Source organism: Helicoverpa armigera, chromosome 3 (genome assembly GCF_030705265.1).
Source record: "Helicoverpa armigera isolate CAAS_96S chromosome 3, ASM3070526v1, whole genome shotgun sequence".
NCBI lineage: Eukaryota > Metazoa > Arthropoda > Insecta > Lepidoptera > Noctuidae > Helicoverpa > Helicoverpa armigera.
Window position 1 is genome coordinate 2,728,375 of NC_087122.1, and position 18,865 is coordinate 2,747,239.

Below are 18,865 nucleotides of genomic sequence, written 5' to 3' on the forward strand. Positions count from 1 at the left end.
ATGTACACATGATACCAATGTTTCTTTATGTTTACTTACATTCTTACTGTAATGTGCATGTACTTGAAGGTGCAATAATAAATGATAATAAGTAAATAAATATTTCTACTATTAAATATTTTAATGAAATAATGGTGTCCACTTTCATAAGCTTTAAGCTAAATGATAATAATTATGGTCATGACAATGGACACTAAAAGCATTTGTTTATGAATAGTAAATGCATGATTGCCTATCACGGAATTGAACATACAATCTAAAGCGTCTTAACAACTACTTTTGTTCTTCTCATTAACACTGGTATATCCTTCGAATTTATGATCGTCATTTGTTCCTTCATCATTTAGATGGTTGGATTCCAATGTCGGTCTATGTATAAATAGTATTTTAAGGTCTTCTATGGTAAATGTCTAGCTTGTAGCTCCGTCACAATCTTTCTGGTTCGTCCTGATGAGGAACGCTCGGGAGATCTGGTTCTTGTCTAGTACCGCGTATGCTTTCTCTAGCACTGATACTGGTGGGTTCCTTTCTCTGGTAAGAATCCATGCGTTCACTGAAATAGAAGAATTGTAATTTAGTTTACTTGGATACCCTTCAATATCCCAATTTGCGTCTATGGGTACCTATGGTGGACGAAACACATAACAAAAACAGTGTGAGTGTACGTGGATGGCGAGGGAAGGGAAGCCCAGAGAAAAGATGAATGGACTGTCTGAGAGATGACATGAATAAGAAGGGAGTAGATGATATTATGACGACTGAGACAGGAAAAAAATGGGAAAATGGTGGGAAGAAAATTAAAAATATATAAAAAGTGATACTAACCTGTATGGAACAGTCCAAACTCATAGCAACTCCAGACGACAGCATAAGAATCGTAATCAGTGTCGATGACCCAGTATGGAGCCTCCACGTTAACTGGGAGTGATGGGAATGATACAGCAAGCTTCGCTTCATCAGACCTGCTCACTTGGGTTGCCTGCCCTTGGATCTCCGATTGAGTTCCTGACCTGGAAATGATTATAGAAGATTTTGGTTACAAAGCGGTGTTTCGTGGAAGTTCACCAGTTTCTTGACTAAAAAAGTAAACGCTTAAAAAACTTGCATGGGAAATCTCAACTAACAAACTGAATAGACAGAAAGGAAATGAGCAATAACAGTTTAGGGTTACATAGAACTTTTACCTTGTTCCCTTTTAATTACCCCATGTAGGATGCTAATTCACCATTTATAACTATTTCCACTTAAAATAATCCTAAATTTTGTATTAAAATAACCCACTATTATTGTCAGTTCACACAAAAATATCTAGATGTGTTTGACACACATTATTTAAGTCTTCGACAACTATATTGTTGCTATACAAAGGTGCATAAACCTTGGAATATGGGACGAGAATCAGGCTCGAGGTCTTAGGCTACATTACGGCTTGTCAATGATTTTCAGAAATGATTTATTCATAGTGTGTGTTTGACTTTGCGTCTAGGAATTTCGTCTTTGAAGAATAATGCACCAATAATTGTCGCTCATCAGGAGAGTAACCGTTTGACTATCGCGCTTTCAGTACAAAACTGCTTAACTGCTTTTAATGATTGTCACACATAGTTTAGACTGCTAGAGCCTGAGAAACGATAGGCTACTTTTTTAATCACGAGCAGATAGGCTTATAAGGAAATCAAAAGTTTGGCATAACGGAGGCATAGAGAGCAGCTAATTTGTTTTTAATAGTTGCCAAAAATAAAACTTCATTAGTTCTACATAAAACTACGTATTTTGCTTTATGGGTCATTGTCATAACCGCGTAAAATTTTGTTACAGACAAAAATCTAAAATTTTAATTTAAAGTTGAGAGCTTATGCTTATTTTATAGTAAAGATAATAATTAATTATTTATTAACGTATACTCATAATTACAGATTAAATAAAAATAAACTTTCTACAACACAATTTTTATAGAAAAGTCAGCCTCGGTGGACTGTTACCGCTCACCCTCTTCATACAAATTCGACCATTTATAAAAACCTTCCAAGTAAACTTCACGTTCGAGTATGTTTTCCTAAATTAGACATTTTAATCACTTCAATAACTCAATAATAAACATTATGGCTTAAAAATAAGTCACTTTTAGCGTATAGTATAATGTTATTAAAAGCAACATCTATTTGGTGGACGACATTTATTTATACAAAATATTTGTGAAAACAATAAAATGTTGTGAACGGAACGTTATTCTCGAACGCGTCCAATGGTCAGCTGATCGAGCGCAGCGCCATTTTGTCGCCGGCCGAACAAGATCGAAGTTATTGCTCCTCGTTAAAAATCGCAAATTGTTTCAAAGTTGAGTGTGTCTTTTCGGTTCCTTGTGGATTTTGGTAAGTAAAACCTAAGTAATTCATTACTTTACTTTATATGTTAGAATTGTAAGTAATTAATCTATTTTCAATTGCAACTTCAACATAACCTCAAAATACTGCTTGGTATGAAACAAATTGCCAGAAAAATCCACTCGGTGGACATCTTTTTGGTGGGCCGTGTGTCCACCAAAAAGACGAATGTCTACCGAATGGATTTTTTTTTTTGCTTTGTTCGACCGGGTTCTGCATGCGGGCTTTAACAGTAAAACTAGATATTTCACCGCATAATTAAAATATTGTCTTCGGAAAGCGGTTTGATACATACAAATATTTACTAGATACTAGTTTGTTTTTTTGCAATTTGGGTTTCTAAATTGGGTGATTAAGCAGGTATAAGCAAACATTTTAATCGCATTTGGATATCATTATCAGGATGAAATCTGATGATTTTTAACATCTGGTGGTTGACTTCAATGTGAGATATTCGTGTTTTTGCTTTATCAATAAATCTTTATTTTTGCTTCGCTCAAGCTCGTTCTCTTTTATACACAGGCAATGGTTAGAACTAGAAATAAATTGAGTGAAGAAGAAAAGAAAAAGAAACGACGCGAGCAAAAGAAGTTAAGTATGAGGAGAGCAAGAGAAAAAATGAAGAAAGACCCAGTAGCGTTAGAAGAAAAGCGGAAGAAAGATAGAGAGTACTACTATAGGAAAAAATCGCAAGGGGAAATTAAGACAATAAATGATTTATCAGAGAGACAGCAGAGACAATTAAGAAACAAATGGAGAAAAGATGCAAAATTACGTAGAGACAGACTGAAGTTACTAAGAGAAACGGCACGATTCACAGATGAAACCCCTCCAACAAGTTCAGCTAATTCATTGACATCAAAATCAACTTCCCGGGCTGCAGCAGGCCGGGCTGTAGCTGCGAAAAATAAACGTCGACTTAAATTAGAAAATCTCATGCTAAAATCTAAACTGAAGATTGTAGAAAACAAGCTGTCTAAGTACAAAATGCGCTTAAGTAGATTACAGAACAAGAAGAAACACAAAGAAAGAAAAAATAAAACGAAGGTAGTGAAAGAAGATTTGAGTGACGCAGTTCAAAGATTTTTACTGAGTGACGAATCAAGTCGTACCACAGCTGGAAAAAAAGAAACTATTACCAGATTTAAACAGAAGAAACAGATCCGGTTCCTCAATGATTCTCTTCTCAATCTGCACAAAAAATTTGTGACTCAGATGAATTTACATACGTCGTATAAAACTTTTTGCCGCTATAGGCCGTTTTGGGTCTTGAATCCAAAAGTTACAGCACGTGAGACTTGTTTGTGTGCAACACATACCAACATGGAGTTGATAATAAAATCATTAAAAAATGCCCGTATGATCAATGAAAACTCTGCAATGGCAGTGTGTAAATCCATTTGTTGTGAAGACATGAAAGAAAACTGTCTGGAACGAAAATGTTTGATATGTAGACACAAAAAGATAACATTCAATCAATTTACACCAACTGATACAATAAAATATGAGAGATGGGTCACAAAAAAAGTTATGCAAACGATTAAAGGTCACGAAAAACTTTGCCAGAAGACTATCAAAGAAACAGTGAATACGTCCAAAAGACAACTGATGAACCACTTGTTGGACAATATAGAACGTTTCATGAAGCATACTTGCAATATGTTACATCAGTTTCGTGTCATCAAAAATATTAAAATAAATATGTCAGCATGCGAAGGCTTGTTGCATATTGACTTCTCGGAAAATTACAATTGCAAGTATTCTTCAGAAATACAATCGGCCCATTTTGGTGGATCTAAAGACCAGATTTCATTACACACTGGAGTATTCTATTATGCTGACGAAAATACTGAGGAGAAACGCATCGTTACAAAGTCTTTTTGTACGGTTAGCGAATATTTGAATCATAGCCCTATATATATTTGTGCTCACTTAAAACCAATTATTGCAATGATAAAAACATTAGTGCCTAATTTAAAACGTCTCCACGTTTTAAGTGATGGTCCCTCGACGCAATACAAAAATAAGACCATGTTTCATTTGATTGCTGCTTACTTGGGTGAAGAAACACAGGCAAATAATATAATGTGGCACTTTAGCGAGAGTGGGCATGGTAAAGGGGCCCCTGATGGTGTAGGAGGGTGCCTCAAGCGAACGGCTGATAAGCACGTAGCTAAAGGAAATGATGTAAGCAATATCGATGAATTTATTGAATGTGTACATGAGAGCTGTAAAGGAATTGAAGTTATAAAGATAGATGATACTACGGCGAAAGAAATTGAGGTCAAAATTAAAAACTGCACTATCCGGCCTTTTCGTGGCACTATGCAAGTGCACCAAGTGACATGGGACAAAATTGATCCCAAAATGCTCCAGTTTCGAAGGCTGAGCTGTATTACTTGCAATCCTGGTGCGTCGTGTTCTCATTATGATCTAGGTTGTATAAGTCTTGACTTACCACCACAAAACTTACACATTGAGATACCTGCTCTTGCCAGTTCGCGCTCTACGCCAGTTCAGAGTTGTCCTAGCCCCTTATCAAATCTACATAGCCCACTGATGAGTCCAAACTGGACTCCTATAGTTCAACAGTTGTGCCTTTCAATCGACGGAAAAAAAAACTGTAGCTCAATAGTTGATGAGACTGAAAGCAATGATCCTGAAAAATCAACTTCTTCAAAGATCCTGCGTGGACTAAAAAGTCGAAAACGCATTCGGTTTGCCGATGTTTACTCTGACAGTTCGTGCTCACCACCTGTTTCAAGACCTGAAACACCAGCAGAAGTACACCAGAAGCGTTCTCAACGTTTTTGGTCATCATCAGAGGAGGATGATATATTCTTTTAGTCCACCAAAAAGACATAATCTTTTCGGTGGACAAGTTGTTTTATTTTATCTTTATTTTGTTTTTGATGACACCAGGTTGTTTTTTTTTTATTTGTGTTTATGAGGAGATTCGATTATTTCCATCGAAAAAGAATTAAATTATTTTGTTTTTTTTCTTACTTAATTATACATTGCGTACATTTGGTGGACACTCGTGTCTTTTTGGTGGACCTATAAAACTGTTTTTTTCAATTAACTATGTTATTTCTTAATTCTGATCTCAGACAATTATTTAGTATTGTTACAATTGATCTCATTTATTAAATAAATGTACATTTCTTTAAAAATATTAGATTTTTTTATTTTTTGCAAACTGAACCCCCTTATGACAATGACCCTTATACAATATCTGGTACGCAACTTGTTAACATTAAGTACAATTATGCGAACACAAGGACGGGCTAAGGCCGTTGAATTAGTAAATTGGGAGTTAATAACTATTTTCGCGGCACCTTCTGTTGGGTTTAATTAGAAAATTTTGCTGACTGTTTCATATAAAATTGTACGCAGTCAAAATTGCCTCGCCCAGTTCTGCGATTCTATAAAATTCGATCAACAACTCGCATTTCACTTCGATTCGTAATGTCATTTCATACTTTAGGGGAGGTAGGGGAGGGATGGGCACTTTTTCACATTTATTGCATAAAAAATCAGATTTGTCAGATAATCAATTTTATTGCTATTTCTTATGTTTGGCTAGATAAAATCAAAGAGCTATCCTAAAAATTACAATCAGTTTCAACATCACGAGATATTTAAACGGTTTAAATAAAACCGTCGACACGTCAAAATTTTGTTTAGTCTGACATGCTTTAGTTGGTACTTACGTAGTGTTTAAAGTTACTTTTTGCTTTTTATAGGGTTTATCGTTTATAACATTTTGACATAATAATTGCGTACTTTTTTGGGTCGGGGGTTTTTTTTAATTTATAATTTTATTTTATTTCATGGTTTTTTAAAGGAGCTCCTTAATTTTTCCTTCTTTTTATGATGGGTTCGCTATAATTATGCGATCTCAGCCAAAGGAAGCTGTTTAACAATCCTCATGACAAACTGGCTCTGGGAGAATTGCATAGATTGAGAAACAATAAAGATGGACCTTTGTTGATCCAGGGTTATATACCATTCTAGGGTTTCATCCGCCACATCCCATTTCCAGCATTAGGTTCTCGTCAATTAGAAACATGAAGAAAACTAGTCAAGACAAATTAAACGAGCCCAAACTCGATGGGTTTACTAAAAGGCAGTTCAGGGTTACGTCTCCTATCTTCGTGTCCTAACAGCAGACCAGCTCAGTGGTTTCAGAAGACATTAGTATTTCAAATTTTAGATCCCACATATGCTTGCAAGTAAACTGAGCGTGTAACATTCCTATCACACCTAACAAACGAGCTGATGACCTTGAAGACCTGAACCGATTTCCACCAAACATAGCTAAGAACACTCCCGAATGACATTCCTTTTAAACAAAAAAAAACTGCATTACAATCGGATCATCCGTTTGGGAGCTACGATGCCACATACACACACACACACACACAGACACGTTAAACTTATAACACCCCGTCATTTTTGCGTCGGGGGTTAAAAATAATGGTTTGCGACGGGAAATTCCTAAAGATTTAATATAACGAGCAATACTAGAGATATCAAAAGGTTAAAAAATAAAATTAACAGCTGATAAATATGGAGTCCCTAGATCAAGTTGGCAACGGTACCTGAAACAAGATTCTATTAAGGATTTTTAGCGCAGATTTATAACCTCACAAATTTTCACTGAAGAAGAAGAACAAAAATTTACAAATTATACATTACATGGTATGTCCAAGCCTCCCTACCATAGGGAGCATTGGACACTTTTGACTTAGTTTATAAAAAAAAAATCGGTAATAAAACTTAAGTAAAACGGTTTTATCTTATGTGCACTGAAAACTAGAAAATAAAAAATAGTTACTTACCTGTCAACCTACGTAGGTGGTCCCGGTCATATTAGACTAAAATAAAAACGTGGGGCCCATAAACTATTGCTGTAGTACCTCTTCTAGAGGTATAATAGGTGTGGATTGCATCGACTTACTATAATCGTAACTGGAGATTTTGACAATCAATCATTAATAATAGAAAATACACATACTTTCATTAATTTTCTCTTTATAACGATCCGAAACCGCAACAAAATATTTAAGTACTTTTACGAGTGTTTGTTCTTGACAACTCACAGAAATGACAGATAGTCTATGGATGAACACCGTTACCAGTCGGTAACGTAAACTACCCAATAAAAAAAAAAAACTATGATCAAATCAGAATAAAAGGACCCCCCTTTTATTCTGATTTGATCATGTCTCCCAACTGCCCATCTCTCCCCTACCTCCCCTATAGATAGACAGATTTTGGCAGATCTGTCAAAATCTCGAGTTTAATTTAGTTCAACTTGTCAACACGCTCGATAGTGTAGCGCTAGTGTAGTTTGACAATGTCAATCACGAAACTTTAAGGTAGAATTCCGTGGGTTACGATTGTCGCAGCCGCGCGCGACAAAAGTCAACCTATGAAAATGTATGGCACCGCTGCCGAGGACCGCGACAGTCGCGCGCGGACGACGAATTTCGTGAGCCGCTCGCGGCCGTATGCTTCTCAACATGGTCTAGCGCTTAATAACATCTATAGAATTTTAGTAAAACCAGAATTAAATTGTTGACAATGCCGCGAGCAGCTTACGAAATTCGTCGGCCGCGCGCGACTGTCACGGGCCTCGGCAACGGTGCCATACATTTTCATAGGTTGACTATTGTCGCGTCCACGGAATTCTACCTTTAGATCGAAGTCGAAGTGAGAGTGATGTCGAAGTGAGTTGTGATATTTTATAGAATCGACATGCAGGATTTTTATTTCTTTGTATCATATACATTTATATGAGTGTTGAATAAGAAATTGTCTTGACCCAACTTTTATTTGAAAGAAAATCATCAAGTGACAGCTTCAGTTGTGGTTGCAGTGACTTGGATACTTTTTCGAACAATCCCGCAATCTAACTAACGTATCCTGAGAAAATAGTAATGGATCTACGGCCAGAACTTTATTTTTCCGTCTTATAAAATTGTATACATGCGTGGTTTGTAGTCACCATTAAAATAATAGAATTCGTTGCGGTGCATCATCCACAGACGACCAAACTAACGGTGTTGAATGAACCATTGTTTATTTAGTACAAGTGTCAATGACACTAGAATAATGAACGAGGAAACCTAATTAAGCAATGAAAAAAGTGTATAAAAAGTTACCTACTCCATTCAAATGTAAGTTCAGGAGTTCACGAGACCATGTTCCGTTTTTAAAGATGTTTATTTATATTTAAAAAAACGTCTAGACAGTAAAGAAATGCTAGGTACATATATTATGACTATCCATACTAATTTTGTACACCGATGACTGTGCCAGCTATCGCCTGTTTCGTCATAATTATGATGACTACGATTTCTGTGAGAACTACTTCAAGTAGCCAAAAGCCTCATTAGGTGCATCGAAATCATTTTTCAAGAGTCCATTGGTTTCTGAGGTTACCATTCGATCGCACAAACAAACCCGTCAGCTTTGTATTAGTCAAGATGTGATAGTGATAGGGTTCCATCAATACTCACAGTATATTTATTTGCCTGTTCACAACACCAACGACTCCATTTTCCTTCAAACTGTAGTCAGCTGTGATGCACTTGCCCCCAAACTCGAACACGAAGAAATACTTCTCAGCTTCATACCATTTTCCCATGTACTGAAATTGTTAAAATAGAGATGTTATGACGCAAAAAAAGCTTTATATTTAGTAAGCAAAGTTATCAGCATTTTTCATGATGAAAAGAGAAAAACTGCTTTGTATGTAACTGGATTTTTTTAAATGTAGGTATTGCGTGTTGCTAATAGTAGTCTTAATGTAAGTTAGTACTTTTATGTACCTGCTGCTTACAAAAAAATATAAAAGAACTTCTTTTTTACATCCAACCAGAAATACATAACCCTCTTTCTGATGCATTTGGCAATGTAGCTTCACATTGATCAATCCTTGTTTTATGAAACCAACTTTAGACACGACTTGTACTTGACAAAATAATATTACAGTTGCTAGGTACTTACTCGTGCTGCATCGAAGTTATCCATCGCCTTCATATCAGGACAGGATCCAGGCATGATGATCTGCGCTCTGCATAGTCTGAGCGACAGGAATCCGCACAGGAATACTGCTATGGCACGGAGTACTGACATCTGGAATTAGAGAAGAGGTGGGGTCAATTTTCTACTCTAGGTAAGTTTTTAAAAGTTCCGTGGTTGATTCGCTGTGTAAAGTGTATATGTTGTGTGTGGTAAGTATTTCGTTGATCTGCTAACCCTTGCCCAGAATCGACTATCGCTGGAAATCAGCGCTGGGACTCTGGAGCTAAAGAGTATTGCATATTTGGGAAGCATATTTCACCTAAGTGTGTAATTTAATATTATGATCGGGATGCTTTACTTCTTTTCATCAAATTAAACATAAATCACCTTTGTGAGAACTGAGCGCAATTGATATTGACGATGTAGAAGTCTTTAGCATTATTTATTCCGCAACTAAAAAGATTGAACACTTAGATCATTTGCATCACCAAATAAAGAACTAGATCCTAATTATCATGTTTGTTTTTCCTGCACTTAGCGCTCAATGCAGCCGGCATGATATTTTAATTTAAAATCGTGACCTCTAGCAAGACCGTCTCCTTACGTTCTTATAATAGTTATACAATTTAGATCACAGACAACCTTCAATTCTAGGTAATAACTATTACTTATTTATAGAGAATTTGCATCTAGGACTCCTTATTTTTATCCTCCTTGTAATCAGACGTCAGAAAGTCTGACAACCAGTTTTACCAAGGGGTATCCAGTCGTTCAGGTAACCGGGTTGAGGAGCTCAGATAGGCAGTCGCTCCATGTAAAACACTGGTACTCAGCTACATTCGTTTGGACAGGAAGCCGACCCCAACATAGCGTGAAAAAAGCTAGGCAAGTAGATGACGTTGTTATATTTCTTGATAATTTACAGTCATTATTTGCTTTGGCCACTCCGATGCTTTTTTGTTTGCGAACAATAAACTATGTGATAGCACACTAATTTGTCATTGTATGCAATCATTGATAAAGAAAAAGGCGACGCCTTTTAAAGTTAATAGGTTTATATGATAGCCCATTCAATTTTACTTTACTTACAGGGATATTTAGGCCGGTATTGTTTTCTCTTTTAGGATACATCGATAATATGAGTTCAAATACATACGTCATTCTTTATTGGATTAGATTTGTTGACATTGGTTGCTTATAAAATAATTACGAAATTACTTATATTTTTATACATGCAGTTAATTTACATAAAATTGCAACTTTTTATTACCGATAATCCAATGAATATAATTGGCCTTCAACTTTAATTTTTTTATATTAAATAACCCAGTATGAATAACTTAAATAACACTGCTCAGTATGAATTAATTAACACCTAATAACTTACTGAGTACCTACTTAAATAAATATCCCAAAAGACAACAGTTGTTATGTTTCTATGTTAGTAAATATTCTACAAAGTAGCTCTGTATGTAAGTAGATTGAGAGCTGGATGGTATTATGTTCTATATCCAATTGCTTGAAGAGTGTTGTGAGGCAAGTAGTGAAGGCAGAAGTAGGTACAAAAGAATACCTTCTCTTTTTCAAAGTAAAAACAATTGATTTAAAAAGAAAAGCTGTTAATTGAAAGTAGAATATTCAAATATATGCGCGAGACGGGGTCGTGTACTCACAATACGGATTTCAAGCTAATTAGCCATGCATTGTTAATGATCTTCGTGACAAGAAAATATTTCAATGGACGCTCTATTGTTTTCCTTGTTCAATATTGAAAGAGAAAACCGGTCAAGTGCGATATGTTCGACGTTCGTGCGTGGAAATCTGAGTCTTTTATAATTTGCAAGAAGAAATTATTTTAAAAGCTAAGAAAATATGGGGCTGCGGAATTGTGAGAAAGAGTTACCGCGGCCCGGTACATAAAGGGCTTATGAAGGAACATGATTAAGAGTCTGACACTCCCTCACGCTGCACCCACAGCGGGAAGAATCATTTGATGATTTCCCACAAAAAAAAACTTTAAGAAAATAAGTAGATACTTATAACATCAATGCCACAATCCTATGCCACGCTTGAAAAAATACGGTTAAACCCATATTTTCAGGTGTTGCTAGTTACATATATACAAGGTGTTGATTTGCATTTGTGCCATAGTTCAGGAGGAGGACATACAATACGTAAATAATCGATTGGAATTACAGTAGATGGGAAATAACTAATATGCACTGCTTTTTTTGTCATTGTAATGTCGTGGTATTTCCGAAGTAATCCAATTTTATGAATGAAATTTATGAGTGATCGTGGCGTATGCTTTGTGTTTGCGTTTGTGTGAGGGTGCAGCACGGTTTTAACGCCAGTAACATACACGCCAAGTTTAAATAAGGCTAGATGACATTTACGGAATTCCGAAAAAAAATTAAAGAAAAAAAATTACGTACCAATTTTTTTATTGATTTGGGTCGAGAATCATTAGCATAATTACCTCCTTGAATATGGCACGGATGCAAATCAACAGCTTGTATAGTGGATTGGTTATGATGAGAATAGTGATAATTTTTTTACGTGTTTTGGCAGTCTAATTTGCAGTTTTAACTTCCTTATCATCGTCTAATGTTAGGCATTTTTATAGTGTGATTGTATCTTTATGCTAAAATTCACAAAGAAATAACTAAAATTCTTAATATTTTTTTTATTAATGTAAAAAATATTAAAGTTGTCATTAGAGTTTTCATTAAATTAAAAAATACTATAATTAATTGAACAAATAACTCAGAATCTTTTTAATTGAATTACATTACATTGAACGAATTACTCAGAATATTTCCATTATTCATAAAGGATACAGGCAAATGGCCTCAAAATCTTCTTTGGTACGATCTCACTCAGGGAATCACTTGATTCCCTGAAGAATTTGAACACACAAGATTTGTGACATTGGTTGTGTGGTCCAAATATATGAGATGCCCATTTCATCCAAAGTTTTAACTCGCCCGATCCATACACATATAACTACATGCATATCTAGGAGGCAGAAAGTATTTAGACATAAAAAAACGGGCAAGATAAATTAGGAACAAAATGGCACTAAAGCCATATATTACCAGGTTTAGCATATTTAATACAGCATGTTTTATTGGTAGCTTAAATAATTTTGGGTCACCTACATTTCAGTTCAATGAGTCAGTGGGCCGATCAGAACCCAAACAATATCAATTGTATGCAAAATTTAAGAAATACGTGGTTAATTGTGCCATTTAAACAAAGGCCTATATATCTTAGAATGGAATTACTAAGTATGTTATGTAGTTTTTATTATATTTTGTTATTACTGGTTATTTTTGTTTTATTATATTTTTACACATGAACTAATCTCCATTTATACATATTAATATTGTTAACAATTCTTCACACGCCTAAAAATATGTAGGAAATGGTTTAGTTAATTAAGATGGTTATTCAGACGTTTTATTTCATTTCAGTGACAAAGTCTACTTAAGACATTAGGTACCTATGAATTAAAATAAGGATACTACTTTCCATCTTAAAGAAATATTTATTTAGACAAATAAAATAACCCACGGCAGGCAGTGGGTCAATAATGTCCTATGTGTGCTAGCTGGGGTTTACGGTACGCGTAACGGTGTCAGCGTCCGCGCATGTTACCGACGACAGATATAAGCGAAAGCGATTTGTTACGCTCATGTCATGTTGTGGGACTTCTTTAATAATTTAAAGGGGTACTTCCTTCATGCAATACGTCTTTCTTTCCATTAAAGTCTTTCGAACAATCCCGCAGCCTCAGCAGGCTTTAGCGCTACTTAGTGGGTTCCAATGGGGTTTGCTGACTCTCATTGAGGAGCACGTGGAATAACGCTCGCCGTCGATATGGGTCTGTTGTCTCTTAGGAGACGGAAGGACGATAAGCCAATTTATAAATCAAGAAGGCATTTAAAAAATAATAAAATGGGGCTAAACATAATCACGCTATGTCGCAAAACTTGAAGCATAAGAAAGTGCACTTGCAACGACTCGAAAGTAAAGTGAGATGCACTCAATTTGAGACGTTTGTATGCTACGGCCCATTTGAGGACATGCAGCAGTATACCTGATAGTATTGTGTGACTGTATGATATAAAGGTGAAGAAAGTTGATGCTTGAAAGTAACTTGACTGTCAACTGGTTAGTGTAAGAGTTTTTATATTTAGTATATTATTATGCCTGACTGTTTTTCGCAGATTCCGCCTTATGATCTTTGAGAATTTTTCATGCAGCAAGTAAATTGGAGTCTTTTTTTAATTTTCAATTCATCTTCGTACCATTTAATTTTTTTGTAAAATAGTATAAAAAATGCGTACCCCTTTCAGAGTACTACATATACATACTTAATAGTTTTTACTAATGTATTAGAATGAAAAAGCAGGATTTCCAATACAATACACAAGGTAATTTTTGCGATGAAAAACGTATTGAACTTTGAAATTCGCACAATAAACGAGAGATGAACCGTGTCTTACACAGAACCAGTAAGATGCATTCAGCTGTAACGCTAACTTGGTTTTATTTTTGCCGATTGATTGAGCGTTTTCTGCACTTTTTCTGAATACAGACTCAATCTACAATAAAAACTGCTGGATAAACCAATAACTCATTATGCATTGGACAAAAAATCTCATTAAAATTATGCCTTATCATTCATTATTTAAGCAGGATTTTAGCAAAAATTTAGGGGAAATCTGGCTGACATTTCCAGAAGATTCTATCAAACATTTACCTAATACGCGTCACATGTTTTTTTAAAGGTACAAAGTCCTCTAATTCACGTATATATAAGTTTTGATTAGCTAGTTCATTAGCAAATCTTTATATATTATCGTAACTGACTCATGCACGTTCGACAATGAACTGTGATATTAAAAAAAAGTGATTTGGAATAGTCAGTGGCATTTCTTGATTAACATGTTAGATAATTATTTTATTAGCTTATTGCATAAAAATAATCATTTCGGGCATTTTAGCAATATTTTTCATATTGTTTCGCATTTTTTCTCAGTCGGTACAAAGACAGACAAAAATAAGAAGCCAATCATAGTTTTCAGGCGGTCTGATGCCGACTACATATCTCATCGTTGTAAAGTTCGTACTACCATTCATCTTTACATTGATTTATGTGGCCAAACAAAGTATCGACCGACTAAAAGTTTGAGGATTCTAAAGTAACTTAACTTTTTCTACTTCGACAGGTTATACTACAGATTATGTCATGGTATATAAATAGATAAACCAGCCCGTTTTTACCAGAATAGAGCATAAATGACAGGAAATAAATCAAATTAGAGCACATAACGGAGCAGGTTTTACGTTCGGACAGTTTTTTTGGACTTCGACATATATTTACATTGTTTTAATGTGTTAGTACAAAGTGTGAATAATTTAAAATCATTTATATTCATAGCAACACACAGGACATTTATTAGTTTCCCGAAAAAGGAGATAGTACCTCATGTAAACAATCATTGTCTTTATGGTTTGGCAAACAACACGTAAAAAATAATACGAGACGTCTAAGCAGCTTGCTTTGATAACCGGCTATTTAATTTATGCAAAGTACATAATTAATTAAGGAAGATTAATAATATATCGTTTTTTTATGAACTTTAGTCAAACATTGGAGTTATTCTTTAAAGTTACTAATTCCATCTCGGCTACAACAGAGGCCATAATTTCTCTGATATGCATACACCATAAACCTTGCACTTACTACTGCGAATATGTTTGATGATGATCTTACTCGGAAGTTGTTGTTATAGTAAACAATGTCTGGAAAAGCATTTCCTCACTTTCACTACAGAATTGTTACATAATGTATGTAAGTTAGTGTTAAAACTCCATAAAGATTATGAAGTAACTTGCTTTCGATTCACCTACATCTCATGGGAACAACTTTACGCAGCCGGATGAAAAGTAGCCTAATAATTAGCTTTTCTCGATAAATGGGTTATGTAACACTGAAATATTTTTTAAAGAAAACTTTTAAGATAAGTGCGTTAAAACAGGTTAACTCTACAGTTTTATAATACTAGTATAGAAATTGCTTAAAATAATTTTAAATCAGGATTTTGATGGGAATTTAGACCACAATCGTAAAAAGATATATCGAAATAAGAATAAAAGATAATGAGCATTTTAACTAGTATACTATAGTTAAGTGTGATCATATCTGGAAAACTCGAAGATCAGTATTTTTAATAACCTGTGATTACTTTGTTAATGAAGTCTTATTTAAATATTTATATTTTTTTAGTTTTCTTGTCTAATTCTGTATAATAATAACTGTCAAGGGAATGTTAATGGTGTGTTTTACTCCTTGTACTTTACGTACAAAAGAAAATTTGTTTTTGTTTTCATTTACTCATTCTCACTCAAACAAAAATAATTACGAATTACCGGTACAAAGAAACGGTTTAGAACTTATGGTTTTAAGGTTTTTGTTAACCCTTTCAAAAAGGCACGTTTAGTTGTTTGAAGGCAACAGTTTTTAATTTTTGTGTGGTTGTAAAAAAACATATTTTCTGTAGCCTCTAACGAGTTATGTACTTTCAAAGTAATAACTGATGAATAAATAAAAGTCAAGGTGATGACAAAAATGTTCTATAGCTTCCTCATGTTTGTTTGAATTGTTCTACAGTATAGTATAAGAGATATTTTTAGTAGCTTTGATGAGTTAATGAGAATGTATCTCCTTGATGAAGATCGAAGACGCAGCGGTTTTATTTATTAAGATTTTTTTAATACATATTGATACAGAGTTATGAAACGATTTATTTTATAGTGAAATGCAATATTACCGGCCTTTTTCAAATAATCTAGTAGGTAAAACTAGATAGGTACATTATTTAACTAGTAAATGTAACTATTGGCAAATACTTGAAAACATGTTATTTAACTGTTTCTTGTTATCTTCTGTTGACAGAAAGATTATGTATTTTTATTTATTTACCCATGTATGAACAGTTACACACCATAGGCAATATCTATGGCGCAATGTGTTATATGTGTCACAGTTATGCAGATAAATAAGTTAGAGACTTTTTAGTTCAATCGGCAATGCAATATTAGGTTTTTTTTTGAATGACTTATTTTCGAGTACATGTTTTAGCTAAGTCTATAAAAATGAGCCATGTTTGTAATATCAACATAAATATATACTATACTAGATAAGTTAACAAGTCAATGTAAAAAACCACGTAGTATCAGATATCCTGTAATTAATAAGCCTTGCAGATTATGTTAAAGTTCAAGTTTCATCGGAAAACTATGATATAATACCTATTATAAATTATATTGTATTTTGCCGTATCATTGAATTTCAATGAATAGGGATGCTTCTCTAGAAGTATTCCTATTCATGAAACTATCACAAATGGAAAAAACCCTGATGTATATCCCTATTCATCCTTGTGTTTTTTTTTATAAAGAGTGTCAATAGGGATTGTTCTTAGTTCTTCTGGCTAGTTGTAGTAGTGTTTAGAATTCCACCAATATGACGTGTCAGAAGAGTTTCGAACGTCAAAGATTTTTATTTACTTGCTATGTTTATTGTCACAGAAAGTTATCACTAATGTCTGCATACATGCATCTTTTCAATACCTTGATTCTAAGTTTTAAGCTAAATTAGCTTACGGAGGTCAAATACATCAACTTTTACAAATGCCTTTGGCAAATTAAATTAATAACGAATAATATCAAAGTCATCTATTAGATAAAATGTAGACAAATCAAGGTTGTAACTTAAACCAAAATGTGAATGTTTGACTAGTGTGATTTGCCTTGTATTCGCGAAAATTTATGTCGCGTGACGAGAACATTATGAACTAGGAAATATTAGGTAAACTATAAATGGAGTAAATACACAAAATGTTAAATAATAATTTCAGGAATTACGGTTTAATGGCCATGACCAAGTAATTGATTATGTATGACGCCCATAGAGTTCACCATAAAACCTTGACAATCATGCAAACATGCAAATAAATCCTTACCTTGACTTTTTATTGATCACAACAAATTGGGCTATTACACAATCACTACACACGTCCGTTCACTCTGACCGTTGCATGTCATCTGAGAGTACTGCTAGTGTTTATGTTTTCATGCGTACGCGCACGTTTTTTAAGTATTTTGATGTTATGCTGTGCTGGACCTATTAATCATTACCTACGTTACATATTAGTCAGTCATACGTAAATGCTTAGTGTGTATCAGTAATTGTTGTGCTGTCTTAATTGTAAGAAGATAGTAGTCTATTCCAAGCTCAATCCCGAAATTAAGTTTTTGACTGTATTTCAGGGTAGTTTATCATATTCCTTAGCTAATTAACCTGATTTATATAATCTAATAAGTACAGTTATCTGCATCCATCGATCTGGGTCTATGTTTTTCCGCAATTTCTTGTGATTATTCCCTTGGCTTGGCTTTGAGCCTAACTGGCATATTATAGTATTTTTTCGAGAATTTCAATATAAAGTGTAGATTAACGTGCCTAGTTCCTAAAATTGATAAATGATGTAAATGAACTTAGTTTCTAGAAATGACAAAAATGATCAAGAAATACAAATTGACTTCATTCCTGTTAACATTTTATCCTCAACTAAAATAATTTGTAGAGATTGATGCGTTTTCTCTTTTGTTCTAAGAAATTGGCCGATGAATTATTATTAAAGGTAAAAAAAGTTTGGTCAGACTTTCTTTTCCTACACCCATATAAAAACTTATAGGTTCTTCAAAACTTTTTTCTACAACGATAATGTTTACTTTCAATTTTAAATAAAAAACATCAACTTTGTCCATTTACCGGTTTATTGCTGTGACGTACCGTTAATTACGTTTCTACAGTTAATTCTTGTTTAATATGTGTATATTGGTAGGTGAACCAACTCTGTGGAGTCCCGATAAAGGCCGATCCTAACTGGGGCTGCGGGATTCTTCGAAACCGTAGTCCTGGTACACAATGGTTTTTTGAAGGGGTTTTAGTCAGTAAGAGTGACTGACACTCCCTCGGTCAGGAAAATCAGGGGTCAGTTGAAAATTTCTACAATACAAAAGGATGGTAAAGAATGTACCTAGTCGACATGAGAAAGATTCGCAATTTCAGTATAAGGAAAGAAAATACTTAATTGACAAAGGTACGGTGAATGAATCAAAATCAATGAAAAGGAAATTAGTAGGATCAGTATAGGATAACACAAAATGAATGAACCAACTTCGCCAAAAAAGAAACAATAAAATTAAATCTGTCCAAAAAATTGGACTAAAAACGAGAACAAGTTCTAATAAATAAAAAAATTTTAAAAAAATTGTTGTCCCAAAAAATTTTAGGTGACGCCCGCTTGTCGGGAACAGAGTCTAGGATCGACCGATGACCTAGTTTTCCTTGTGGACTGAAAATCTGC

General features: G+C 34.4%; 2 protein-coding genes across 2 annotated transcripts; one reads left to right on the forward strand and one right to left on the reverse strand.

Moving 5' to 3' along the window:
• Positions 1-140: 140 nt before the first annotated feature.
• Positions 141-17,612, reverse strand: LOC110383768 (apolipoprotein D). The gene is made up of 5 exons (XM_064043498.1): positions 17,456-17,612; positions 9,402-9,530; positions 8,912-9,042; positions 826-1,010; positions 141-553 (listed from the first exon to the last, which is right to left on the reverse strand). The coding sequence occupies exons 2-5, from the start codon at positions 9,528-9,530 to the stop codon at positions 411-413; spliced, it is 588 nt and encodes a 195-aa protein (XP_063899568.1). The 5' UTR covers positions 17,456-17,612; the 3' UTR covers positions 141-410.
• On the forward strand, positions 1,797-5,611 carry LOC126053531 (uncharacterized). The gene is made up of 2 exons (XM_049835778.2): positions 1,797-2,372; positions 2,907-5,611. Exon 2 carries the CDS (start codon positions 2,910-2,912, stop codon positions 5,229-5,231), a length of 2,322 nt encoding a protein of 773 aa, XP_049691735.2. The 5' UTR covers positions 1,797-2,372; positions 2,907-2,909; the 3' UTR covers positions 5,232-5,611.
• Positions 17,613-18,865: the final 1,253 nt, after the last annotated feature.